Source organism: Miniopterus natalensis, chromosome 1 (genome assembly GCF_054644295.1).
Source record: "Miniopterus natalensis isolate mMinNat1 chromosome 1, mMinNat1.hap1, whole genome shotgun sequence".
NCBI classification, from domain to species: domain Eukaryota; kingdom Metazoa; phylum Chordata; class Mammalia; order Chiroptera; family Miniopteridae; genus Miniopterus; species Miniopterus natalensis.
Window position 1 is genome coordinate 200,275,048 of NC_142081.1, and position 26,229 is coordinate 200,301,276.

Here is a 26,229-nt window from a genome sequence, read left to right on the forward strand (position 1 = left end):
TTTTATTTGCTCCAAACCCTTGCAGAGCATAAATCATCAACAAGCTGAGACTTTCCCAAGCCAAAGGGAAGCACCTGAATTTGGGGTTTTCCAAAGCAGTCCACACACACAGCCTATTCACTGCCTTATAAAGTGTAAGCAGAGACCTGAGCAGTGGGGGCCTTCGCTCTGGAAAAGCTGTGCCCACCGTATTTGGGGAAAGGGTCAGGAAATGACACTATGTAACATAAATGCTGTAAAAAAAATCGACAAATTATGAGGTCAAAGAGAAAGAGGACTAGCCAGCTACAGCCACATCTGGCCTAAGAGGTGGTTGGTACGTGTTCAGCCTGCAAAGTCACTAAGAGATGTCCCTGGGTCTGGCACACATAGAACCTAACTAAATGGGACAGCATACTACTCACACTGTTCTAGGAAATCAGAATGAGACTGTCACTGGACCTTCAGAATAACCGAGACAAGGGTGCTATGATTCTAACCGTGGCCACTGAGGCCTGAACAAATAGTCAAGAATGAAAGGGGTGACCACCTAGCTACATGCATTTGCTGATGATGTCACCCAAGAACATCCATTTCCCATGAGTGTAAACTAGGCTCTGAACAACGAACTGTCCCAGTCACTGGTCAGTGTACACCAAGCAGTGCTCACGGAGTCAGGGTGACCTCAGGGGCCCAGCACTGAGGTATGACCCTGGGCAAATGAGCAGTGAATGAACAGACTGGCGTCTGACTTATAAACAGGTTTCTCCTTAACAGTGAGGTTAGTTAGCATACCTGGTTCTCAGAGGCTCATCACCTCTAGGTGAAGTTATGGATTAGATCTCTGGAACCAGAAGGTGAAGGAACACACCCCTGGCCACAGGATGCCCCCCGTGGTTGTGGCCTCCAGTTCCTCCCTGACCAGGGTAAGGAGCCAACCCAGTACCCCAAAAACCAATCTGCTCAGGAGCAAAGCCTTTAGAATCTGCGTGGATACACCAGCCCCTATTCAACTCTTCACCCAAAGAGTAGAACAGAGAGCAGAAGTAGAAAGAAACTCTCAGTGTGCCTCAAATACTCGAACTGATATTAGAGCACCACAGGCCCTGGCTGGGTAGCTCAGGTAGCCGGAGCATTGTCCCAATGCGCCAAGACTCAACGAATGGAGCAACAAATCGATGTTTCTCTCTCTCTCTCTCAAATCAATAAATAAAAATTGAAACAAATAAAAATAAATTATAAGCACGACAGAACTCAAGAACTACCTTCAAATGACTGCCTGTCCAAAAGCCCTAACTTCCCTCCAGACTCATCCACAGGTTTGTGACTTGAGGTAACAATCATACCTTAATTTCATTGTCATTTGCAAAATTGCCAAATGAAGCCATAATTTTGGGTATGGCTGCAGCCAAGGTCTCCTGAACAGACTCCTCAGGTCTCCTGCTTGTTCGAGTCAGGCAAGGCAAAAGGTTTACCAGGTAAGGCCTGCAGTGTGAGAGGAGTATGCATTATTCCACTAGGTCTGCTTTAGTGAGATATAAACACCTAGTTTAGTTCCTGTTAGAGAAAAGCTGGTTTTTACAGGAAAACACTCTTCAATGGTAAGGGGACGAACCTCAGCTAAAAGAATAGGATGAACTGCAGACAAAGGTCAGATGCTGGGAGACGCTCACCCTTCATGTCTCCTACAATCACAGAGGACTCTCCACGGCATGTTTTAAAAATTATTTGCAGTAAATTATAATAGTTATTAGAATATTCATACTTTAAATTAGAAAATAATAGGTAATATAAGAAACACCACTTTAGGAGGGGAGGAGGGCATGGGGGGATAGTGGTGAAGCAAAGAGGCTCGACTTGGGGTGGTGAACACATAATACAGCGTACAGATGATGTGTTGTAGAACTGTGCACCTGAAACCTTCAAAGTTTGTTAACCTGTGTAACCCCAATACATTCAGTAAAAAAGAAATGGAAGTGAAGAAAAAAAATTTTTCTGAACAAAAACTCACAAAATCTCATAAGACAGCTCTTTGCAAGTGTACAGTTTGCACCAAGCCTCTGGTCCGACTGGGAGAGAGCAGCATTACCCACCGCTCCCAGAGCACCCCCAGCCAGAACCTCCAGCCTAAGGGCCTTGGCTCTCCCCAGGCTCCACCTTCCCCATGAAACCCCTGAAAACCCTCCCGCTCTCCCTGGTCTTCAGGACTTGAGTCATACTTCTGTAATAAAGGCTGCCTTCTGTTGTTCAAAAAATAAGAAGAAAAAAAAAACCACCACTTCAAAAATAAAAGTTAAGAAATGAGAATAAAGCTTTCTTGGAAAAGAAGTGTTACAAAATTTTAAGTGTTCAAGCTAAATAAGCCTTAGAGATAAGAAGTGATGTGAGCTGAGATGTAAAGAACCCGCAACGCTGGAGTTAGGCACCCACCAAAATAATCATCATCATCATCATCATCCAGAGCACACAACGTACCTGCATTTCTGAGGCCGAACCAGGTGAGCTAGCTCTGCAAACCTCCACAGGGCAGCGCGCAAGCTCCGGGCAGCACCATTCTGCATGGATTTAACGAGCGTGTGTTACATTTAAAGGTCATAGGCACTAGTCACCAGGAAGACCTCATATAAAGAAAAGCGTTTTTTCATTGTTAATTTCTGTTTTTAGAGAAAAAGCCATTTGAAAGTTTAACACTTTAGAAATTTTAAGGTCCAGTGAGCTTAGTTATAAAGATATAAAACATAAGCTACCGTTGTAAATACCCAGCTCATCTAACAAATATGAAGGTAAGTAAAATAATGTCTATTTTACCAAACAGCACTTCCTTCTAACATTTTACTTATTAAATATCAGATAACACTGTACACAAACTGCTCCATACAGTGAAACAGTACCACTTTTCCAATAACAAACAATAAAGACATACCTTTTTAATTTCCTTATAGAGCTCTAGCTGCAGCCTCGGAAGGTTAGAATCCATCAAAGCCTGCAACAAAGCACAGGAGCTATGCTCAGGGAAGAGAGACCATCAGACTGTCTTCTAGACCTCTAGACCTCTGCTCTACAGGAAGCTCAAAGGCAACTTCATTTCAATCACGGGCAAAGTGAAATTAATAGTAATGACCCAAAGAACCTATTCACTAAGAAAAAAGCATACATATGTAGGAAGTTATTGGATACACTAGATACAGGTGATTCTCTTGAATAAAAATGGAAGAGAGATTTAACTTGTATTACAATCAAATACTACATAGTATCAAAACTTCAATGGCAGATGGTTCAAATCCATTCGAAACCTCTTATCTGAAACCCATAACAGTCAACGAGTGAAGAAAGCCCTGAAAGTTTCTCTGCTGGTTCAAGTACACTCTATTGGGTGATCCAACACTAGCAAGGCCCTGAAGTCTGGGCACCAGCCACCCTGGCCAGGCTCTCACTTTTATGACTTTGTTGAGGCATTCGTCAGCCACCATCCTGACATCCGACTCCGCATCGTCACTGCACAGCAGAAACAGCTCCATGGCAATGCCCAGGAGTTTCTGAAATTCTGGAGAATTTCTAAGTGAAAAAAGGAGAGAGACTGTCACAGCCAAGAAGAGCCTAAGAAAACATGACAACAAAATGCAGCATGGTGTCTGGCGTCCTGTATGGAATGCTGGAGCAGGACAGTTAAGGTTAACGGTCTGTCACATGGAATCACTAATAAGCACATAACACAGTGACGTTAGATGCTATGACTGGGGTAGCCAGATGTGGGTGCATGGGAACTCTGTGCTGACTCTGTAACTCTTGTGTAAATTTAAAACTATTCTAAAATGTTAAAGTTCATTTTAAAAAAGAGGTTGTACTTGCAAGACAAATCTCATTTTTTAAGTTTTAATTGAAAAGTCTTTAAAAGACACTGCTTTTTGTGTATTTTAACTTAATTTTTAAAAAAGACACTGCTCAAGATGCTTGAACCCCAGCCAGCCATCTGCTCTTCACCACAGGTTACTAACTTGCAACATCAACACCCTTTTTTCCAATTGTCACCGGAGGACATGCTTAGAGAGAGGTGGGGGAGAGAAAAAGAGAGAGAGAAACATCAATGTGAGAAACCATATCCCAACCAACCGGGGATCAAACCCACAACCCAGGTATGTGCCCTGACCAAGAGTCAAACCAGCGACCTTGTGGTAGGCAGGAACCTCAACCAACTAAGCCACACCGGCAGAATCTGCAACATCCCTGATACCTGAATCAGTGCACCAATATAACTCTTCACTCCCTTCCGATATGTCCCAAAGGTAAACCGGACTTCACCACAGACTCTACATGGCTATGGTCAGGCTGTGTCTTGGCCCTGCCACACTATCACAAGCACTGGAATCTATGGAATGTTTGTGAGTGATTTTAACACGTTTAACGGAGAGCCTGTGTAGGCTGTCATGAACCAGTTGGCTAAACACAGCCAAAGCAGAGATAGCTGATGGGCCACGGACATGAAACCGATGTCACAGCACTGGGAAGTGTAGCAATACATCCCTGACTAGTGCTGCTGTGCCTCAAACATCAAAACTAGCTGGCATCTCATGATCTCAATCCAGAGTCTCTGAAATGGAGGTCCCCCCCTCTACGTCACAATTCCTACCACAGGTGGTGAACCTCAGAGGACCGCACCAGCAGTGATCAGCAAACACACACAAGCAAGACACAAAGCATGCCACTCAGCAACCTCCCAGACCTCACCTACATGCAGTACAGCTGTGAAGAGAGGACTGAGGAGGAAAGGCCCCCTGAGATGCAGGGACTGCATTTAAATGCTGCTCGAAGCAGTGCTGTCCACAGAAAGGCTGTATGAGCTACATGTGTGATTTTACACTTTCCAACAGACACATCAGAAATCAAGAGAAACAGGAAAAATTATCTTAATACTACATTTCACTTAACCTAGTGTATCAAAAATATTATTTCAACATGTAATCAAATGAATAAATTATTTATATAACATGATCTTTTATACACCTCAAATCTGTCTCCTCAGCCCAGCAACCACCGGCTCTGCCTGGGTGTCCCCTCCTGTCACGGCCAGAAACTCCCTCTGAGCAGTAACCTGGGGAATCACAGGGCTCCCCCTACCAGTTTTCGTTTGTTCCAGGATTGCTTCTGTTCTTTGCATGAGATGCCAAGTGCCTTGAAAACCACTGTTACAAATATCTGATCCATACCAATTGTTTTAGGCAGGAAGGTAAATCCTGTTTATTAACTTACCTAACCCAAAAGCAAAAATCTTTCATGATTTTTTTAAACTTAATGTTTAGTATTGTTAATATCTTTTCTGGTCACAAACAAACATCTGTAAGTCATCTTTTATGAAGTTAACAGCATTCCTTTCTATAAGTGTATCTTAATTTTTCAACTCCCTTATTGGTAAACATTGAGGTTATCTTTAATTTCCTAATGGGATGAACAAACTGCCCTACACCAATAACGTTATCCACTTCCCTAAGGATAAACGCCAGAAGCAAAACTGTTCAGCACAGATGATAGTTTAAAGCTTCATATTTTGCCAAATTGCCTTTTAAGAAGATTGTATCACCGCTGACAAAATCCTAAGTAGTTTTTAATGTTTGCCAATTTAACAAGTAAAAAATGTTTTTACAGGAATGTGCCAAGCATAACGACAGTTCTGGTCAACAACAGACCACATATATGAGTGGTCCCTTAAATGTAAAATGGTCCTGGAAAATTCCTCTCACCTAACGATGTCTTAGAGGGAAGGTTGCAGAAATCACCAAGGCTGTGACTGAAATGGCAAAGAGCTTTAACCTGTGTGGATGGGGTGGCACTGAGGAGCTCCTGGGGTGGCTCCTGAGAACTGACTGAGCTGTTGGAACTGACAAGACCCTCTGCAGAGCAAGTACAATGACTATTGGCATCACTCCACACAAAAAGAATGGACACCCTGATGTAAAAACCACAAACAGTTGTTACTGTGAACAGATCAGCAAACTGAACCACAAGTCAATCCTAAGATTCTTGTCATGCTTTACTAACATGTGACCCGAAGCCAACGTGCCATCGATTCCACAGAGATGATCAAGAAACAGAGTGTACAGCACGAGGCACTCCCATTGGGGGCGCGCAGGAGGCAGCCAATCAATGACTCTCTCATTGATGTTACTCTCTCTCTCTCCTTGTCCCTTCCTCTCTCTGAAATCAATAAAGAAATATTTAAAAAAATAAAGCACAATTCACCCCGCTTACGAGGAGCGGAGGAAAACTCAGAAGTCTCCTCTCCCTACTTTTACCCTGGTATTGTTCTCAACACCAGCATGCTCACTCAGACTTTTATATTTCTACTTTCAGGACATATTTTCATTCATCGTTACATTTTCTTCCCACAGGATTTCTATAAATTAGATAGAAACAGAAATCAGCCCGGCTGGTGTGGCTAAGTGGTTGGGCATCGACCTATGAATCAAGAGATCATGGTTTGAATCCCGGTCGGGCACATGCCTGTGTTGTGGGCTTCATCCCTGGTGCGGAGCGTGCAGGAGGCAGTCGATCAGTGACTCTCTCTCATCATTGATGTCTCTATCTCTCCCTCTCCCTCCCTTCCTCTCTCTGAAATCAATAAAAACATTTAAAAAAACACCCAAAAACAGAAATCATCCACCATATTTCACAAATGATGGAATGAACTGAACTAAAATGAAATATTAAATGTGAGATCCCTTTGAAAGTATAAAATACAAATGTAAGGTACCGTTAAAAATAAGGGAATCACCGACTTTCTGTTAGTACCAAAATCCAGATTATTATCCTCCAAGAGTTTTCTAACAGATCATAAAGAGCTCTTTCAGCTGGAGAAGAACATGAATTATTTATTCCAAGGGCAAGGAAAGCAAGGATATGAATATTGTATGCATGCCCATCTGGGTAACAGAACTCAGAAATCATAGGTACATCTGTCTCCTACTCAGCCCTTAGAAACAGGCCCAAAATGTTTCCCCTCCACAGCTACTAGAGACAGTGGGTCAGCAAGACAGACCATCAAAAACAAAGAGAAAAAAGGAGCATCAGCAAGGAAGATACAAAAGAAGGTGCCGCTTTACCAGGAAGCAAGATGAGCCAGGGAAGCAGACCTACCTAGTCTGCGGCCCATGACCCCACTCACGCCGAAGGTGAGGCGAGCAGCCTGCACTGTTGGGAGTCCTGCACTCCTGCAGGGCCAACAGTGGGCCTCCCAGTGCCACAGAGAGCAAATCAACAGTCTGATCACTGGACAGGCACATATTCCAATGACTAAAATAATGTAACACATCAAACACGAGGATTTTTAAATATTCAAAGTTACTGAGTGCCAATTAAACATAAACAGGCTGTTTGCATGTCGTAATGGTTACAGATGTTGTGTCTGATTATAAAAAGGAGGCACTGCTCATTACAGTGTCTGGAGCCTTGACACAAAAGCCAGGAGTACAGGGACAGGGTCTTTTAAAGGCTAAGACACTGGGAGACAAAAGCCTATTCTAGCCCATTAGGGATGAAAACCTGGGAAGATTTTACTTCACTAGAAGACAGAGTGGTTACCTGAGAGACTGAGCCACAATGTTCTCACATATCGTCAGACAATGGTTCACACGGTCTTTCTTGGTGGCGGAGAGTTCTTTCTTTCTAAAAGGAAAGGAAAAAAACAAGAGCAGTGAGCGTGTGTTTAACTATGCACTCCACTTATTTCTACCCATCAATGACGCACTCCGGAAGCACCTGTGACTTCTAGGAACGACCACGGACTCCATGCAGGGGCAAAGTGGGAGAGGCACAGAGGAGCTCGCCCAGGCTTCCTCAACTATGCTGCTCCAGAGCAAAGTCAGGTGACGTGACTAAATGCACCCTATTTCCCCTAGTTTAGCAGAGAAATTGCAGTGCAAACAGCGACTCACCCAAGATCACTCCGATAGAAGGGTATGCAATTCAGTGAAATACAACAGCATAGTACCCGCTCTGTATGCCTGCTTGCCTCCACGTCTCAAAACCGCATTGCTCATTGACTGTGATCAGCAGACCACACAGACCTCATGCTCCATGAGGTATGAATCACAGACCATGGCTAATCGGTTCCATACCCCACACAGCTAGAAAGAAGCCTCCTGCTCAGAGCCTTTCTCAAAAGCCTCCTACTGAGACTTCTTAGCCAAACAAGAAGAGATAAAGAGCCAGGTCAAGAAGATCAGATTAAAGGTGCTTGCTTGCCAGGCTTCCCGTCTTCATGGTGGGCACCACGGAGATAAGGTGGGGGGATAAGCCAAAGAGGGAGGCAAAAAAGGCAGGCTTAAGAAGTGTATCCAAATAGGAATTTGAGTGTAGTTACCAGTACATGGTACTAACTAGAACCAACTAAACTAGAAGACTCCTGGGTTTTAAGGGAATTCTAGTACTAAGTGGGAGAAGGGGGACCCAGCCTACACACACTTGTGACTAATGCAACCCTCATGCTCCAAAAAGTGCACCTAAGGAACAGGCTGTCACAATTGTCAAATCCAATGAAGGCATGCCCTCCATAAGGCACTGCAGCTGTGGCCGGGGGAAAAACGGGCAAGAAAAAACCTCTGAAGGGGCAAGTCAGGGACCAAAAAGAACAGACAGGGTTCCAGGCAGAAAGAACCAGGGTCTGAGTGAGAGGCCTGGCTTGTGGCAAGTAGAGAACGGCTTCCCAACGACTGCCAGGTTAGAGCTCCTCATTACACAGACTAGTGAATGTGTGTTTCCCACTTGTCTTCTTCCTGAACAGGACTTACACAGATAAGTTATACTGCAAAGTGCTAGTCACCCACCAAACACCAGTCTTCCCTTCTTGGACACATGCCTCCCACTTAGAAGTTCCATGGCCTCACCTCCCTGCAGCTAGAGACAGATACCAACTTGGCTCCCCCAGATGAAACAGGAAAGGCGGTGATATGTGGGGCTCCCTTGCTGGCTTGCCCTGGGTATCTCCCCTTTTAGTTCCTTCCATTTGGAACAAACATGTCCAACTCCCAGTTGTTGCTTACACAGACTTCAAGACAGCTTCAGAGCAACAAGAGGGAAGGAGCCTGGGCCCCTAAGTGAGCATGAAGAGCAGAGGCCCCACCTCCCATCCTCAGAATGACCTACTTCAAAAGCTCTATGACAGAAACAACCCAAATGTCCTCTACCTGGCAGATGGATAAACAAAAAGAAGACGGAATACTGTACTGCTTGGCAGTGAGAGGGCAACTGGTAACACACACAAGGGTGAATCTCAATGTACCATGTTCACAGCTACACACTGAATGAGTCCATTTATAGGACGTTCTGGAAGAAACGAAACTACAGGAAAGAGAGTGATCAGCAGCCCTGGCTGGTGTGCTCGGTGGTTGGAGTGTCGCCCCTCAGACTGAAGGCTCTCGGATTAGATTTGGGTCAAGGGCATGTACCTAGGTTGCAGGCTCAATCGCCGGAGCCTCTGTGCCGGAGGCAACCAATCAATTTATCTCTCACATCGATGTTTCTCTCTCTCTCTCCCTCCCTTCCAATGGAAAAAATATCCTCCAGTGAGGATTAAAAAACAAAACAAAAACTACTACAGGAATGAAAACGATGAGCGGTTTCCAAGGGCCAGGACAGGAACTGACAGCAGAGGCATGCAGTATGGGCATGGGGAAGCCCAGGGGTGGCAGGACTGTTCTAAATCTCAACTGTGGGCTTCATGCATTTGTCTAAATGCACAGAACTGTACACTGAAAAGGGTGTGTTTTACCACAGTAAATTATACCTCGGTTTTAAAAAGAGTACTCTCTCCGTTAAATGACCTCATTCAAGTCTCTTACAGCAGCTCAGTTTATCTGGTTTAAGGCAGCCGTCAAGAAAGCGAAAGGACACTGATGAAGTGTTTTAGGAAGTAAACAAACTCACCTATCCTTACTCCTTGATTTCCAAAGTGAAAACCTGCCCACAGCCTTAAGTGAACTGAATTCACACACCCAGACTCCCAGCTGCATGGGTTGTGGCCCCTCAGCTTGGCAGTCTCTCACAATAGGTCTAAACAACTCCTTGGGGCTGGTAATGAGAAAGAGGCTGACAGACACTAAACTAAGCAGGCCTCACAACTAAACGGCGGTCAGAATAGAAATAGTCATGGCCTGGGTTTTCAGCAAAGTCAGAATCTAAGCAGAACCTTTATCCTGTGGCATCTCTAACTCAAGCCCGAAACAGTAGTAAGCAGGTGATTCCTGGCAAGTCCCTCCAGTCTCTGAGCCCAGCTTTCCCAGCTGGAATGGAAGGAACTCAGCTAAAGTGGGGTGGTAGCCAGGTGTCTCAGATGGGCCAGCCCTGACCAGCTGGCATGGCTGCCAGAGTGCAGCATGGAGAAACTCTGAGCTCACCTGTATTCAGTAAGAGAGACTTCCATGCTGAATGGCTGAGTCTACCATAGGCTGGGGAAGGAGGTGTCCCCTCAGGTTGCAACATTATAAGTGTTTATGAGGCATAAAATGTTCCCTGGACTTAACAAGACAGCACTTACAAAAGCTGCACGTGTGGTTAAACTGACAATGCAGGGTCTCCAGGTACACAACTCAGCAGTCACCCACGCACCAATGGGAGGAAGTCAACAGCTCCACACTGATTACCCCAGGCCTGATGGAGAGGGGGCCAGGCCCACAGGGCATGTCTCCATCTTCTTAGAAGCAAAAGATACAAATATGAGTTTTCAAAAGAACTTTGTCTCTCTTCTCACATGTGATAAACAGAAAGAATACGGTTAGCAATAAACAACAACACATAGGCTTCCAAGGCCGGCACCCTGTCATTAAGACCTGTGTGTGCTGTGTCATGTGCTAGAGCTTGAGCAGGTGAAGCAAACTGACTGCCAAAGACAGAACATGGTGCGAGTTTCCAAACCCTGGGGATCAAGGCCCATTCCAACCTGGCCTCAGGCTACTTTCCAACTTCCCCCTGGGTCAATATTCCCAAACCTCCAGGGAACTCTGGCTGCTGGAAATAACTCCCTTGTGTTGGTCGTGCATCTTCAAAAGCTCAGTTCTCGTGCCTTCTACAGCCCCTGCTTGAAATGCCTCATTCCTATCTTATTTTGTACAATAAGCAAACTTGGAAGTTCAGGAAAACTACAACTATTTTGTTCCCCTGTGAAATTTAATTAAATTGATGAACCGAAAGGTCAAACTGACTTGTTCCACATGAAAAGTAAGTATGGAAATTAAGGCGGAAGACGGCAGCACCTTGCTCTGGGCAGGAACTGGATGAACAGGGTGAGGCCTGGATGAACAGCGTCGGAGCAGTCCTGACTCTTCAACCGTTCTTGGTGAAGCAGTCATTTTAACTTCACCTTCAAAATAAAAAACTCAATCAGCCCTCCAACTGTGCAGCGAAGTCATCTGCACAGAAACACACACCTTGGAGGAGGCACAGAAAAGCTAGGCCTCTGCAGCACCTACAACCATGCTGAGACCACCAGCAAAGGGCCAACGCCCAATGTGGGGATTCCAGCTCCCTCATCCAAACTCTGAGTGTTAGATTAGGTTACGGTTACCCATGAAAAATGTGGTTCCAGGTGGAGAGCGGCCAAGGGAGACCTGGACCACGTGGGAATGAGAGTCACTCATCGTGCACTTGCCTGGCTATCATGTGCACAAGCACTTTCATTCACATACACACTCGAGGCAGTGCTTGCACAGCCCACACAGCCAGCAGAACGGAGTCAGAAGGCTGCATTGCCTGCAGGCAGGGGCCCAGGTCTCCTGATTCCACATCAGCTGCTCCTTAACTCACCAAGTTCTACAGTAACATGAGAGTGCTCCTAGGAAACCAGGAGTCTTCCGGGAATGATTTCTACAGAAGGAATGGGACGCCAAAAGTGATTTTGGATTAACTTTCATACGTAATTTAAAGTAAAAGTGGTGCTTGATTAGGGGAATCAGGGCATAAGATTTCCCCCATCTACAGTCTGTATCACAGAAAAGGGCTACTAAAATAAAGCCTTGCCCGGTTGGTGTGACTCAGCGGTTGAGCATCGACCTAGGATCCAGGAGATTGAGGTTTGATTCCTGGTCAGGGCACATGCCCAGGTTGTGGGCTCGATCCCCAGTCTGGGGCTTGCAGGAGGCAGCCGATCAATGATGACTCCCTCATCACTGATGTTTCTATCTCTCTCTCCCTTCTCCCTTACTCTCTCTTAAATCAATAAAGACATATTTTTTTAAATAAATAAATAAATCCTTTCTTACTAGTGAACTAACTGGATACAGTAACAATTACCAGTAGAAAGAAGTGCTGTTCAAACACAGATGTTCTAATCATAAGAAATGGCCAGAATGGGCAAATTCACAGGGACAAGAGGCACTAGAGGAGTGGCTGAGCGGCTGGGGAGGAAGTGCGGAGTGACAGAGGTGATGGTTGCAGAGCCCTGTGAATATAGTAAAAACCACTAAATTGTACATTTTTAAATGGTAAATTTTATAATAATCACAAACTCAGATTTCAAACACTGTCTGCAAATGTCATCAGCTCTTCCTCCAAAGAGAATCTGACACTCCCCCCCACCCCACTGCAGCTTCTGTTCCCGCTCCCTGTCCACAGATCCAGAACCTGAACCCCCCCCCCCAGCTTCCTTCCCACTCCCTGTCCACAGGTCCAGAACCTGACACTCCCCCCACCCCACCACAGCTTCCTTCCGGCTCCCTGTCCACAGGTCCAGAACCTGACACTCCCCCCACCCCCCGCAGCTTCCTTCCGGCTCCCTGTCCACAGGTCCAGAACCTGACACTCCCCCCACCCCACCCCAGCTTCCTTCCCGCTCCCTGTCCACTGGTCCAGAACCTGACACTCCCCCCACCCCACCCCAGCTTCCTTCCCGCTCCCTGTCCACAGATCCAGAACCTGACACTCCCCCCACCACTACAGCTTCTGTTCCAGCTCCCTGACCACCAGGCCTTTGTTTTAACTAAAGTTTTTATTGAGGTAACTATAGATTCACATGCAGTTATAAGAAATAATCAACTCAGTTTCCCACAATGGCAACATTTTGCAAAACTATAGTATTGACATTGATACAATCCACTGATCTCAGGTTTCAAAAAAAGATTTACTTTTACTGTGTGTATTTAGCTCCATACAATTTTACCAGATGTGTTACATTTGTGTATCTACCACCACAATCCATACAAAACATTTCTACCATCATGAGGAGCCTGGAGTTGCCCTGTTAGAACTGCAGCCCCGCCCTCTCTCCCTAACCCTGAACCATTTATCTAGTCTCCATTTCTAAGTCTCTGTCACTTCAAAAATGTTATATAAACAGAATCACAGAGTGTGCAGTGTCTTGGGATGGCTGGTGTCATGGGCATAATTTCAAGATCTGTCTAGTTGTTGCGTGTCAGGATCTTGCTCCTTACTGCTAAGTAGTTCTACTGGTCACCTGCTGAAGGACATCCTAGCTGTTTCCAGTTTTTGGCTTTTAGGAATAAAGTTGCTCTGAGCACTTGTGCACAGATCTGTGTGTGGACATAAGTCTTCAGTTCTCCAGGATAAACACCCAGGAGTGCTGCTGCCAGGACACACAGTAACGACGTTCAGATCTACAGGGAGCAGCCCAGCTGTTTTCCAGGGTAGGCAGACACTCTCTATTCCCACAGCAATCATTAAGTGGCTTCATTTTGTGTTATCAAAGTGATCTTTCCAAGTTCGCCTCTGGGCAGAGTAAAGCCCGAAGTCCCTATACTGGTGCACAAGCCCCCAAGTGGCTGGCTAATCCCCGTCTCTAACCTCCCAGCCCTCTAACCTCATCTCCTGTTTCCGCCCTTCATTTAGCTTCAGGCCACTGGCCTCCTCATCTTTCCAAGAACACTCCTCTGTCCCCCACCTGGACTGCTCTTCTTCCAGATAGCCATGTGGCTTGCTCCCTCCAGGGTCTGTCACCTTCTCAGTGCACTGCATCCCCTCAAGAAAACTGCACAGCCTTCCCCCCTTACTCTGTTTTTTCTCTCCATAGTATTTATCACCATCGGTCCTATTCGCTGCTATAACCCAGGGCCCAGAATAGGGCTTGGCACACAACAGGTCATTCTGGTCCACTCCCCACTGAAGTCCCCACCCCAGTAGCTGGGAGCTCTTAATGCCCAGCTCACCAGTCATTGTTACAACCCACTTGAAGCTACACAAATGCCCGATGGCCCTAGTACAGAAGTTACACTGCCTCAGCTACACCTGGACACACATGAGCACAGAAGCCTTCCCTCCCACACGAGAGGCGTTATCAACAGAGAGGCCTGGTCACCCCCAGCAAAGCTTCTGCAGCTCTCCCCACATAAAGCTGCTTACAGAGCCTGTTAAAAGGCTGACTCTGACTCAGGAGGTCTGAAGTGAGCACACTCTGCGCTTCTTATAAGCTCCCACGTAACACCAAACTGCTGGCCCCAAGGCCACTCTGAGCAGCAGGATCTATAGCATTTTTGTCTCCAACAGACAGTCTAGAGTCAGAGCTCATTCTATTTAACAAGATATAAAGTGTCTTATGCTGTGTCTTATTTTCCCTTCTAGTCGGAATAAATTATTCCAAGGTATTGTGCCAACTGGCTCCCCTGCAAGGACCAGAGGCCATGGGGAGGGGCTCTTAAGGTGGAGAACATTCGTCAGCAGCCCATCTGAAAGCCAGGAAATGTAGGACCTTGCCTTTACATCTCCAAAAGCCCTCTTTTAAACATAAATGCTACAATATTATACAGCAATTAGTAAGAAGTAGGCCTTGTTTTATTTTATTTTAATATATCTTTATTGATTTCAGAGAGAGGGAAGGAGAGGGAGAGGGAGAGATAGAAACATCAATGATGAGAGAGTCACTGATCGGCCGCCTCCTGCATGCCCCCGACTGGGGATCAAGCCCGCAACCCAGGCATGTGCCCTGACCAGTAATCGAACCCTGATCACCTGGATCCTAGTTCAATGCTCAACCCCTGAGCCACGCCCAGCTGGGCAGGCCTTGTTTTATTGCACCTCGCTTTACTGCTCTTCACAGGTGCCGTGTTTTCTACAAATTGAGGCAAGACCAGCAACAAGATTCCAGCTCGCTTTACAATGACACTGGCTTTATGACAACACTCGCTCTACTGCAGTGGTCTTGAACGGAACCTGCAGAACCTCCAACGTTGGCCTGTATGTATCGCTATGGAACAAGGTCTACGGCATGTGGCTAAGTCAGAAAATACAGTGTGATCTCAGTCATGAACATTTAAGTGCTCATATGTGCATTAAAAAACCAAGGAAGACGCAAGAGATACTTAAAAATTGTTATTAAATAACAATTAACTGGGAGGGCTTGATTTTTCATCTTCTCTGCTGTTTGAAGATGTTTTTACCATGTATATGTGTAACTTTCATAATTTTTAAACTAGTTAACAAAAAGCAACTGAAGAAGACACTTTTCCCAAAAGTGGTCCAATCATATAGAATCTAGCGGTAAGCAAACTGCAGCCTGCTTGTTTTTGGCCAGTCTGTGAGCTAAGAAATGTTTTTACATTTTTAAATGGTTGACAAAAAACAGAGAAATAGTTCATGATATGAAAATTATATAAAATTCAATGTTGTTAATAAAATTCTACTGGAACACAGCCACACTCAATGGTTTACCCACTGCCTCTGGCTGCTTTCATTCTATAATGGCAGAGTTAAGAAGCTGCAACAGAGACATGCCCACAAAACCTGACATGTTTACCAGCTGACCATTTACAGAAAAAGTTTGCCAAAGTTCATGGATCAGAAGACTTAATATTGCTAAGATGCCAATACTCTCCAAATTGATCTACAGATTCAATGCAATCCCTATCAGAACCCCAGCTAGCTTCTTTGCAGGAAACAACAATCTCTTACAATTCAAATGGAAATGCAAGGGTCCCAGAACAACCAAAACTATCTTGAAAAAGAACAAAGTTAGAGGACTCACATTTCACAACTTGAAATTGTGATACAAAACTACAGTAATGAAGACTACACAGTACTGTGGAGGAGAGATAAACAGACCAATGGAACCGAGTTAGAGTCCAGAAATAAATCCACACTGTTATGGGCTATTAATTTTCAACAAGGCGCCAAAACAGCTCATTAGGGAAAGTACAGTCTTTCAACAAATGGTGCTGGGACAACTGGATGTCCATATGTGAAAGAATGAAGTTGGACCCTTATCTTACACTATAAATAAAAATTAACTCAAGATGGGTAAGACCTAAATGTAAGAGTTAAAACTCTAAAATTCTTATAAGAAAACAAAGGAGTAATAAAACTCCATGACCTTGAATTAGGAAAGTTTCTTAGACATAACATCTAAAGTACAGCAACCAAAGACAAAATGGAAAACTGGATGAGTTCATCAAAATTAAAAACTTTTCAGCTTCAAAGAACACGATTAAGAAAGTAAAGTGAGCCCGGTGGGGCGTGGCTCAGCGGTTGAGTGTGGACCTAGAATCCAGGCGATCTGGGTTCGATTCCCAGTCAGGGCACATGCCTGGGTTGCGGGCTAGCAGCCGATCAATGACTCTCTCATCATTGATGTTTCTATCTCTCTCTCCCTCTCCTTCCCTCTCTCTGAAATCAATAAAGATATATTTAAAAAAAAAAAAAAGAAAGTAAAGAGAAACCTACAGAAAGGGAGCATTTTTACAAATCATGTATCTGATAAGGTCTAGTATCCAGCCTAATTAAAGAACTGTTACAACTCAACAATAAAAAGACAACTCACCTAAAAAATGGGAAAGAATGAGGACAGTGGCTTTAAGATAAGTGTATGAAAAAGTCTGGGTTCCTGTGTGGTGAAGGCCTGGGGGGGGGTCAATGGGGGGGAAAAGGGGGACATATGCAATACTTTCAACAATAAAGATGAATTAAAAAAAGAATCTGGATCCCTAATCTTACTGTTGAACTTCCTCAAAAAGACAATAAGCTCTTACCTGTGTAAGCTACTGCAGCAGGCTTTGTTACGTCCAGTCGACTAGAGCCCTGACAGCTAAACCAAGCGACGTTTAGCAGACAGAGATGGGAACAGGTCCTATTGGCTCTACCTTCAACGTTCAGGCATTTCTCCGTCACCTGGCCTGTACTGAGGTCGTGGCAGAGCCCTCCTCCCCTCTCCTGAACACTGCAGGCTTCCTGCCGGTCTCCTGCGCCTGCCCATGCTCCCCTTCCCTTGTTCTCAGCCAGTGCTCACTGTAAAACGGAACTGGAGTCCTCTAGTCCTCTGACCAAACGCTCCGATGACTTCCTGTCTCACTTAGAATAAATGCCAATGTCTTTATTCCACCTACAAGGAAGGGCTTTTGACTGGTGTGGCCCTCCTTCTACTTCTCTGACCCCGCCTCCTACCAAGAGTCTCCTTCTAATTCTGCCAGCCAAACTGACCGCCGTGCTGTTCCTCAAACGGGGCTCTGTGGGCCTGTTGCCCTGCCTGGAATGCCCCTCCTCCACACATCTCATGGCTATCTCTTTGACCGCTTCAGTTATTTACCCAAAGCCACCGCCTCAGTGGGCACCCCACCTAAAATGTCAACACTGTATTCACCCTGACACGGCCTGGCCCCCTTCCCCGCCTGGCTGCTCCTCCTTCATGGGTCACCATCCAGCACACTGCATGCTTGATTCTCTCTCAATTACTATCTGAGCCCCTCACTAAAATGAACACTCCACGAGTGCAGAACTTTATCTGTTCACTGCTGCAGGCCTGCACCTACTAGAATAGTGCCTGGCACACATCGGACATTCAGTAGACGTTTATTGATGAGTAAACAATTACAGTCGGGGGAGAGCTAGGTGGGAACCTGAAGGAGAAGGCGAGAGCAGCAGAGGCAAACGTCAACTCCCTCCCAAGCCCAGGCGCGCCCTGCATGCCAGGCCCACCCAGGGCCCCGGCGCTCTACATGCTGAACCAGCCAAGAGCGGGTGCTCAGACACAGCAAGTGAAGACTACGCGTGGCTGTGACACTACAGTTCTGCACAACAGAGAGCAAGAGCCATAAAAACAGAACAGACACTTTCTAAATTGCTTTTGGCCAATCTTCCTTGAGGAGACAGGTTTTTCAGCTGAAGCGTCTAAACAGAAATGCCAAGATCCAAACTTGTAAGCAATGAGTTTGTTACTCAAAATTTATGAATACCTGCTTTCTCAGCAGCAAAGTACATAAAAATATGACACTTACGCTTTTTAGTTAAAAGAACTATAACTGAGCCTAATGCAGCTGACTTCGGGGCATGCTAAGAACTGTCGGAGTGACTATGTTGAATTACTTTTGTGTATAAGAAATTTACAATCTGCCTTCATATAGGCACCAACTACATCCGGAGGCGCTCACGGGAGGAAGTTTAACAGTGCTCGCCTCTGGGAGCAGTTAGGCACTCGGGAGAAGGGTGGGAGAGAGACCTAATTATTACCTTTGGAATTAGCATCACGTTAATGCATTATTTATGCACAATAGATGAAAATTTTAAAATAAGTCAATCATAGATTACCTTCAAGTAGTGAAACAAAATCTACCTACTTTGTCAGGCCAGCTTCAGAAGGGAACGTCTCTACCCCCATATTCTGAAGATGCGCAAGTTCAGCAGCCGTCAGACCAGCGGAACACAGGCGGCTTTCGGACTGACAGGCAAGGGACCGGGCAGAGAGGCCCTGCTCCCCCAGGCCCGGGCAGGCACACAGGGGCCAGGCCAGGCGGAGGGACCAGGCAGAGAGACCCTGCTCCCCCAGGCCTGGGGGGTGGCGCACAGGGGCCAGGCCTGGCGGAGGGACCAGGCAGAGAGACCCTGCTCCCCCAGGCCTGGGGGGTGGCGCACAGGGGCCAGGCCAGGAGGAGGCACCGGGCAGAGAGACCCTGCTCCCCCAGGCCCGGCCGGCGCACAGGGGCCAGGCCAGGAGGAGGGACGGGGCAGAGAGACCCTGCTCCCCCAGGCCCAGGGGGTGGCGCACAGGGACCAGGCCAGGAGGAGGAACCGGGCAGAAAGACCCTGCTCCCCGAGGCCCGGGCGGGCACACAGAGGCCAGGCCAGGAGGAGGGACCGGGCAGAAAGACCCTGCTCCCCCAGGCCAAGGAGGTGGCGCACAGGGACCAGGCCAGGCGGAGGGACGGGGCAGAGAGACCCTGCTCCCCCAGGCCCGGCCGGCGCACAGGGGCCAGGCCAGGAGGAGGGACGGGGCAGAGAGACCCTGCTCCCCGAGGCCCGGCCGGCGCACAGGGGCCAGGCCAGGAGGAGGGACAGGGCACAGAGACCCTGCTCCCCCAGGCCCGGCCGGCGCACAGGGGCCAGGCCAGGAGGAGGGAGGGGCACAGAGACCCTGCTCCCCCAGGCCTGGCCGGCGCACAGGGGCCAGGCGAGGCACAGGCACCTGTCCCAGAGGCGCCGCGGGGAGCCGGGAATGGCTACGTTGTCAGTTACTCGTCGTAACTTATGTTGCTAATGCACACTGTGCAAGGAAACCCTTCTCTCTCGGCGTCCGAACGGGCTTTCACCTCCCCGCACAGCAAACAGCGCGGTTCTAAATCCTGCGCCAACGACCCTCCCCAAAGGCACGTTTTCTAAGTAAACTCCCGACGCCGCGGGGACCGGCTCAGAGGCAGGACGGGAGCGCAGAGGGGAGGGGGTCGGCCCTAAGGGCGGCTTCGGGGCCGCTTCCCGACAGGTGTCCTCACCGGGTCCCCTCGCGCCCCGGGCGCGGCCTGCGCGGGGTCCCGGCCTCCGCTCCGCACCCAGCGCCGGGGCGTCGCGGGAGCGCGGGCTCCTCCCTGGCGATCTCGGGGGTCTCTCGGCGCTTCACACCCTCCCCGGCGCAGGCAGCGGGGGGCCCAGCGCCCCGGCGGTGCCGCGAGGTCAGCGGTGCCGCCACACGAGCCGCCGCGGACACGCGTGCCCCGCGCCCGCCCCGTGCGAGCCGGCCCTGCGCAGCGTGTCGCCGGGGCGTCCAGGGCCCCGCGTGCGCCTCGGTCCCCTCTCCCGACACGCGGGCCGCTGTCGTCACCGCGCGCTCGGCACCCGCGCCCCACGCGAGCGCGCAGGCCTGAGTGGGGCTCAGACGCGGCCTCCCCGAGGCTCCACCTGCCGGGCCGCGCGAGGCGCCCGCAGAAGCGGCGGCGCGGCCGCGAGCCCCGGGCTGCGTGAGGCCCGGCGCGGGAGCCTCCCCGCGGCCCCCGCCCCCTCCGGTATGACGTCATCGCCCCCGCAGCTCCCGGCCCGCTAGCGTCCCGCGCACCCCGCCCTCCGCCCGCCCCGACGGCGACGAGCGGGAAGCGCGGCGGCGGGGAGCGGGGACGACGCGAGGGCCGGGGAGCCCGCGGCGGGAGGCCCTGTGCGGGGGCCGGGGCGGCGGCGCGCCCGCACTCACGGTCGGTGCAGCGGCTCCTCGGCCACGGCCGGGCCGGGCGGCGGCGGCGGGGGCGGGGGCGGCGGCGGCTGCTGCTGAGGCGGCGGCGGCTGGGCCTGCGGCGGCGGCTGAGGGGGCTGAGGAGGCGGCGGCTGCTGCTGCTGCTGCTGGAAGGACTTGAGGGACTCGAAGGCCTTCATCAGCTTCTCCAGGGTCGCCATGGCGGCCTCCCGCCCCGCGGGGACAGCGCCCGGAGCGCACGGGCCGGCTCGCGGCGCCGCTCAGCAGCGCGGCAATGAATGGGGCTCGGGGCTGCGGGCAGGAGCGGAACCGAGACGCCCAGCCATCTTGGACCCGTCCCGGCAGCCCCCGCGGCCCTGCGTCCCACGACGCTCCGCCGTCGGGGCGGGGCCAGGGCGGGCCGACGGGATTGACAGCAAGGGGCGGCGGCCTCCGCCAATGGCCGACCGAGGCGCGGGTCCGGCCCCGAGCCCACCGGATTGCCTTCAGGGGCGGGCGCAGCCACTGAGATAACAGCGTCCGTTCGCGGCGGGCACGGTGGCGCTGAGGGGCGGGGTTCGGGCTGGGGGGCGGGGTGGGCTGGGGCTGGGGGCGGGGCGGGGCGGTGGGCGGGCCCTGGCAGTAGGAGGCCGGGTGGTGGGGCGGAGCCTGGCGGTGAGGGGCGGGGCGACGGGGGCGTGATGGTGAGGAGGGGTCTGGTGGCGAGGGGCGGGGCGCTGGGGCGGGTCCCGGGGGTGAGGGGCGGGGGGGTGGGCGGGGCCTGTTTGTGAGAGGCCTGGTGGTGGGCCTGGGCCCGGGATGAGGGGCGGGGGTGGTGGGCGGGGCCTGGTTGTGAGAGGCCGGGTGGTGGGCGGGGGCCGGGATGAGGGGCGGGGCCGGGGCGGGGCCTGGTTGTGAGAGGCCGGGTGGTGGGGCCGGGCCCGGGATGAGGGGCGGGGCCGGGACGGGGCCTGGTTGTGAGAGGCCGGGTGGTGGGTGGGGCCGGGCCCGGGGTGAGGGGCGGGGTGGTGGGCGGGGCCTGGTTGTGAGAGGCCGGGTGGTGGGCGGGGCCGGTGGTGGGCGGGGCCCTCTGGACTGAGCGCGAGCGGCGGGGCCGGGCCAGGGCCAGAGCCCCTGCTGGGCTCCCCCGCGCCCCGCGGCCGGAGCCGGGGCTGAGGGCGGCGTCGCCGGGCTGCTGTGCAAGGAGGAGTCGGGCTCTCGCGCCCGGGAGCTCGGAGCGCGTCCTGCTCGGTCCGTAGGTGGGTGGCGACCTGCGGGATTGTTCCGCCCGGCGGACGGGGAGCCAGGCGTGGGCCCCGAGAGGAGAGGGGCTCCTGGGGGGCAGGCGCCCGCGGCCGGAGGCTGCAGCCGGAGAGGGGGCGGCCCGGGGTGGGCACGGAGCCGGGCGGCGCGGCGCGAGCAGCCCGCAGGAGCCCATCCAACCCCAGGGCGTTCCCTACGACGGGGGGGGGGGGGGGTCCCGCGGGGCGGGCGGCACGAGGGGGCGGGGCGCAGGGCCTCGCCGACTCCCGGGAGCACGTGGGGAAGCGGGGCACCCGCCGGGAGCGGGCCAGCCCCGGAGAGAAGCGCCCTGGAGGAGGCGGCGCCCAGGGCCCGCAGGGGCGCAGCCCCGTCCCGGGCCGCAAGCCGGGCTCTGCCCGCTCGGCCCCGCTCGTTCCAGGTGGCCGGTGGGAAGCTTCGTCCCCAAGGGCAGGGCAGCAGCCCCTTCAGGGGAAGGGCCACCGGCGCCAGCCTTGAGGCCCCAGGTCCCGATGTCAGTAACAGGCGCCAGGCCGCGTGCCAGCCCCCAGGGCCCAGTGGCGCCCTTCCTTCGGGTGTGGGCTGCGCCCGGTGGCCCGCGCGCCCCTGAAGCCGCTGCGGGCCGGAGGGGCGGCGGGCGAGCCGAGTCCCGGGGAGCTGAGGCCGCCGGGCGGGGCTCCCGGGCGCGGGCAGCGTGGGAGGACCGGTGGGCTGTGCCCGGTTCCGATCCACAGTGCCTGCGGGGTCCCCCGTGACTGCTGCACGGCCGTGGGTACCGGGGGTAGTTTGCCAGGGCTCCCCAACAGGAAGGTCTCCCCACAGCCCTGGGGCTGCAAGTCCCGGTGGGGGCGGGCACCTCCCGAGGCCTGTCCGCGGGGTGCAGAGGCTGCCCCGCCGTGTCCTCCCGGGGGCTCCTGTCCTCCTCTCCTCTTCTTCTAAGGGCACCAGGCCTCTTGGATTAGGACCCACCCACGGGACCTCATTTTCACCCCTTTAAAGTCCCCATCTCCAAAGACAGCCACATTCTGAAGGGGTGGAGGTGAGCACTCAGCATGAACTCTCAGGGGACACGTTTCTCAGCGTCAGTAACAGGGGCTCCGTGTTTATCTGGGCGCTTTTCCACTTGGTTAAACACGACATTGCCCATCCATCCCTTTTAGCGCCACAGCCCTGTGACTAAACAAGCGCTGGCCGATGAGATGTAAGCAGCATGTTCTAGAGTCTTTTTTATTATTAAAGGTATATTTTAAATAAAGCCAATAGTTAATTTACTTATAGCAGCTTTAAAAGTAAGATACAAAATAGAGAGTTCCAGTTTGGAAGCGTTGTAGCTATTCACTCAATGTCCTGCTGGTGCCTGAGCAAAGCAGCCATGCCCGCTCACACACACGCTCACACACGCACACGCTCACACACGCACACACTCGCACACGCACACGCTCGCTCACACACGCGCTCACACACGCACACGCTCACACACGCTCACACACCCACACTCACACCCACGCACACGCTCACACACATGCTCACGCACACGCTCACACACACATGCTCACACACACGCTCACACACATGCTCACACACACGCTCACACACACACAACTTGGAGAGACTCCTCTGCCAAGCACAGCACCGGGAATGACCAGTGCTCAGGACCAGGCGGTGCTGAGAACACAGTACCTACCAGACCACACAAACGACTTCACACGGTCTCACAGCCAGCGGAGACGCCATCACAAAACGTCAAGAAAAACAGACTAGAACGGGACAGTTAGCCACGTCGATGTCAGCTGTGCTGGGGCGCCAAGGACTGACCTCTGACCAGGGCGAGATCTTGGGGAGGCACAATTGAAACGAGTGCTTCGGTGCAACAGAACTTGAAATACGGGGCGCTGGTTGTCACGGGAGCAGTTGTTTTGGGTCAAGAGGGTGAAGAGCATGTCCTGGGACGACGGAGCCAGGAGCGGGCGATGCCACGCCAGCCGGCCTGCCCATCCCATGAAAGTCTAGGGGAAATGGATTCTACTTTGTTTAAGCCACTGTTGCTTTGGATTATTATGTTGAAATGCTCCTGAACCAAATTCTAATCAGTCCAGAGAGGCGATGGATCACTGAGACCTTATGTCACAACAGATCATGGCTGCTTCAGCCACGGCAGAGTTATCTGCCCAGAACTTACTGTAATCTGGACAAGGAATTTTGTAAGGAAGCCTTACAGAAAGGGAATGCCAAGAAGGCAGGTTTTTAAGTTCAGAGAAAAGCCTGGCATAGTCCAAAAACAGCAAAGATTCACTAACACAGCTGGGTGGGCAACCTGGCACGGTGTCTCCAACGACGGGCACAGCCCGAGCCGCAAAGCCACTCCCAGTGACATCCTAGGAGAGCAATCGTGTGTGCGCGAGGACGGTCACTGCCTACAGCAACACCTAGGACAGACAGAAGGAAACGGCACACACGCCGGACAGGAGGTGGGCTAAAGGCGTCGCGACAGACCCGCCGGACAGCAAACCGCGCTGGTTCTCGGAGGAGCGCTCGTGACACGGGGAAAGGCTACAGCGCGTTCGCGGGTTTCACAACTGTGTGCAGCACGATCCTGCCTTTTTTAAAACAAACACCACACACCCGGCCAGTGTGGCTCAGTGGGCTGAGCACTGGACCGAGCTCCGGGAGGTGGTGGGTTCGACCCACAGGCACCTGCCTGGGCTGTGGGCTCCAACCCCACGGGAGGCCCCCGACGGAGCTTCTTTCACACGGATGCTTTCCTCTTCCCTCGCCCTTCCTCTCTCAAAATCAATAAAAACCTATTTTTAAATTTAAAAAACTGCGCACACAGGTTTATAACAGTGAGTCTGTGGGCCGGGCAATTAGGTGATTTATATCTTAACCTGTGTGCTTTTCTGGAGTTATCAAATCTTCAGCAATGAATGTGTATAATACTCGGAGAGAAACATAAGAGGTTTTGGTGGGGAGCTAAAAAGGAACACCTAGCAACACAGTTGTGACCGATCCTGCCCAGGAGGAAAGGCAGAAACGTAGACATTTAAAACAGCTTGACACACACCCCCACACCCCCGACAAATGGGGTGCACTCCAGCTGGGCGCCTGGCATCTGCCCTGAATGCAAGACCAGATGGGAGTCTGTGTGGTGAGGCCTGGCCAGAGAAAGAAGGAAACGTTTCGTGAAGCAGAGCCGGACACACACACACATACACACACACACAAATGACTGGGCCAGCAGCCCCTGAGGGCACTTTGGTGGTGCCCACCCGACCCGAGGGCATTATTGCCGAGCTCGTTGATTCTACAAAAATACACACACACACACACTGCAAAAGACAAGACACAGTCATTGTTCTGAGCAGTCGACATTTAAATGGACTCCCGCAGAAGCGCGAGCCCCGCCACACGGTGTCCACGCCTGGGGTTTCGGGATGTCACAGCAGTCCTCGCGCGACCTTTTTTCAATCCAGCTTTAGGTGACCCAGTGGGCGAGTGAGAATCAGAGCACGTGATGTAGAAAAGACAACTCAGCTATTAATGTAGACAAACTTGCAGACTCGCGGCACGTTTTAAGATGCGTCAAGCCTGTTTATTGCAAGTCACAGAGGACGAACACTGAGGCAGCTCCGGGCCTGGGGCTGGCTCTGCCCCTGCGCAGGGAGCGGCACGGCCGAGGCGGCTCCTCCTCGCCAGCTCCGGGGTTAACTAACGCAGCCCTGCAACACATGGCACACCGGTCAGTATTTCCTGAGGCGAGCTGGCTTAACTCTCGGGAAGTGGGCAGATTTCGGGGTGCTAACTGTACAGCAGCACATGCTCACGTTTCCTTTACTTCGTGGCACAGAGTGTACTCAATGCGCACACAGAACCCGCCTCGGGCGGCTCTCCCTTGCACTCCCTGTGTCACGAGCGCTGCCATCTGCCCACCCAGGCCAAGCTCCAGGGGAACCAGGAGGAGCGGCTTCACCCTGCGCAGCACACCCATCGGCTGCAGTTTCCCGTGGGGCGCAGTGAGGAGGTTTCCACACAGGACTGACCGCACCGGGGGTAGCCCGTGCCTAACCCAGTTCTCAGAGGGAGCACGGTCGTGGTCAACGCACTCTGAGATTTTTTCTACCTATGGTCTGTGTTTCATACGGAGTGTTAGTGGCAGCCTCTGAGTGAAGCCCAAGAATGGATGGGGTACAGAGCAGAATCATCCACTAGTCCAGGAGAGAACTTCACTTGGGAAAAAATGCTAAATTTGATGCTCCTATAGAAGGTCTCTCCAAACCACTCTCCCATTTTAGGAAGAGAGGCAGCGTTCCCTGTGAAAGTGGGCGAGCGGCAATCCGAGCACGTCACGTTGAGATTAAACGGCATGGGTGGCGTGGTGGTTGGTTCTGAGAGACACTGATTTCTGAGCCCAGCGACCAGGCTCTGCGCTGGCCGAGGAGTGTGAGTCCCCGCGCCACCTTCCCTTGGGGTCAGAGCAGGGTCTTCACCCCAGCAGCACTCAGCATGCGAGGAGTTTCTGGCTGCACACAAATAGCACCATATAGCCAGCTTTTAAACTACGTAAAACGTCTTATGGAAGAGGCGTCAAGAAGGGAAACGCAGCCTGGCCGGCGTGGCTCAGCGGTTGAGCGTCAACCTAG

General features: G+C 51.4%; 2 protein-coding genes across 5 annotated transcripts in view; both read right to left on the reverse strand.

Annotated features, from left to right (window-relative positions):
* HTT (huntingtin) overlaps nt 1-20,676 on the reverse strand; it is a 95,482-nt gene extending 74,806 nt beyond the window's left edge. Inside the window, exons 1-6 of one of the 2 annotated variants that reach the window (XM_087828440.1) lie at nt 20,354-20,676; nt 7,552-7,635; nt 3,414-3,534; nt 2,903-2,962; nt 2,455-2,534; nt 1,326-1,464 (exon numbers count right to left, since the gene is read on the reverse strand). In XM_087828440.1, coding sequence (XP_087684566.1) covers nt 1,326-1,464; nt 2,455-2,534; nt 2,903-2,962; nt 3,414-3,534; nt 7,552-7,635; nt 20,354-20,553 — 684 coding nt within the window. In that variant the 5' untranslated portion in view covers nt 20,554-20,676. Of the gene's footprint in view, nt 1-1,325; nt 1,465-2,454; nt 2,535-2,902; nt 2,963-3,413; nt 3,535-7,551; nt 7,636-20,353 lie in introns of those variants that run through there. The other variant, XM_016195807.2, reaches the window with a different exon arrangement.
* A 3,685-nt stretch (nt 20,677-24,361) lies between these two features.
* GRK4 (G protein-coupled receptor kinase 4) overlaps nt 24,362-26,229 on the reverse strand; it is a 38,835-nt gene continuing 36,967 nt past the window's right edge. The window contains exon 15 of one of the 3 annotated variants that reach the window (XM_087828452.1): nt 24,362-25,308. In XM_087828452.1, the coding sequence (XP_087684578.1) occupies nt 25,294-25,308 (15 nt within the window). In that variant the 3' untranslated portion in view covers nt 24,362-25,293. The remainder of the gene's footprint in view (nt 25,309-26,229) is intronic. The other 2 variants (XM_087828454.1, XM_087828447.1) reach the window with 2 other exon arrangements.